At 39.3% G+C, this 1,591-nt stretch overlaps 1 protein-coding gene across 1 annotated transcript; it reads right to left on the bottom strand.

The window, feature by feature from the left end:
- Positions 1-1,252: 1,252 nt before the first annotated feature.
- On the bottom strand, positions 1,253-1,591 carry LOC141686534 (uncharacterized). Its single transcript, XM_074491562.1, has one exon. The coding sequence runs from the start codon at positions 1,589-1,591 to the stop codon at positions 1,253-1,255; it is 339 nt and encodes a 112-aa protein (XP_074347663.1).

Below are 1,591 nucleotides of genomic sequence, written 5' to 3'. Positions count from 1 at the left end.
TGTTTGAGGATAGACACAGAGGCATGTCCCAGACGATGGTGCCACAAAGCCAAGTCACTTTCAGCAGTGGCAGAAACAATATTGCAATCAGCAGACAAGTAGGTTGTATTTATAGGAGCAGAAGAATTAATATAATACAGACCATTTTTAGCAATCCCAGTAGCATGTATTTGTTTTGAAAGTTTATCAGAGATCACACAATGAGTAGAATAGAAATGCACATCACAATTGTTCTCTCTTAGTAAGCATTGCACAGAAAGTAGGTTATGCTTAAACGAAGGCACACACAAGACATCATTGAAAGTCAAGGTTGGGGTCAAATGTACCTGACCTTTTTGTGATATAATCACAACAGCTCCTGTTGGCAAATTGATGTTGTGTGTCCCTTCCAAAGATGTGGCATTAGCCATAGTTGAGGAAAGAGAGGTCATATGGTCAGAAGCCCCCGAATCCACAATCCACTCCGTAGAATTATCACCGGCATTGAAGCATGATATCATTCCAGAAAAATGAAAGTCGATTTCATCATCAGTATCAGACTGCTTAGATGGGATAGTCGTCATCATTTGTGCCAACTGTTCAAGTTGTTGTGGAGTAAACAACTGAGCAACATCACTTGTCTGGGCATGTGCTGCAAATTTCTGATGTTGAACACCAGTTTTTAGAGAGTTCTGAGGCTGCCACTTCCCTGAATGCTGAGTAGACTGAGCATATGATCTACCAGCTCCTCATGTGCCTGTGTTGGACTTTGTAGAACGAGGATGCCAACTAGGATAACCCACAATCTGCCAACAATTTTTAGCAAGATGTCCCTTTCCACAAACATTACAAACAACAGCTGGTTTATCTTGAGAAGCTTTACTAAACATGGCCATCAAATCACTTCCATATGCACCCAAATTCAACATAATACGTTGTGCTTCTTCTTGTTCTAGTGCAGAGCAGGCAACCTCTACTGTGGGTAATGGTATTTGTAATAATAACTGACTTCTTTGAGAGTTATATTGTTCATCCAACCCATTTAAAAACTGAAACAACCTAGATTCCTCTTTTTGTAGTGTTATAGCATCTAACAGCTTGACTACTTCTGGGGTTAGGGCAGCAATAACAGGAAGCATAAAATAAAAGAATCTAGTTCCTCCCAAACAGCCTTCATAGATGTATAATACTCAGTGATAGAGGTACTTTGTTGTTTTAATTCATACAGATCTTTACACAACTTGTATTTACGACTTCCATTTGTTAAAGAAAATCATTTTTCAAGATTAGCCCAAATATCTTTTGCATCAGTCATATAGATGATGGATCTTTTAATAGTGGATGAAACATTATTAGTGATCCAAGCAATAACCATATTGTTACAAGTCTCCCACATTTCAGCTTTAATAAGATCATCAGTGGGCAATGGAACCGTACCTGTGATGAAACCCAGTTTGCGCTTTGACGAGAGATTGATTTCCATCGATCTATGCCATAGCCTGTAATCAGATGACCCTTGAAGCTTATCCACTTGGATCAAATTAGCGTTATCCGAGGGATGAAGAAAGAGGGGTGTCATCATTTCTTGATATGTCAAACGAGCACCAGCCAT

Source organism: Apium graveolens, chromosome 9 (genome assembly GCF_009905375.1).
Source record: "Apium graveolens cultivar Ventura chromosome 9, ASM990537v1, whole genome shotgun sequence".
Lineage (NCBI taxonomy): Eukaryota > Viridiplantae > Streptophyta > Magnoliopsida > Apiales > Apiaceae > Apium > Apium graveolens.
The sequence above is the reverse complement of the archived record's forward strand: the minus strand, read 5'-3'. Positions and strand labels throughout refer to the sequence as shown.

Coding starts and splice junctions, on each gene's coding strand:
- LOC141686534 (XM_074491562.1), bottom strand. CDS start 1,591: ATGGCTGGTGCTCGTTTGACATATCAAGAAATGATGACACCCCTCTTT.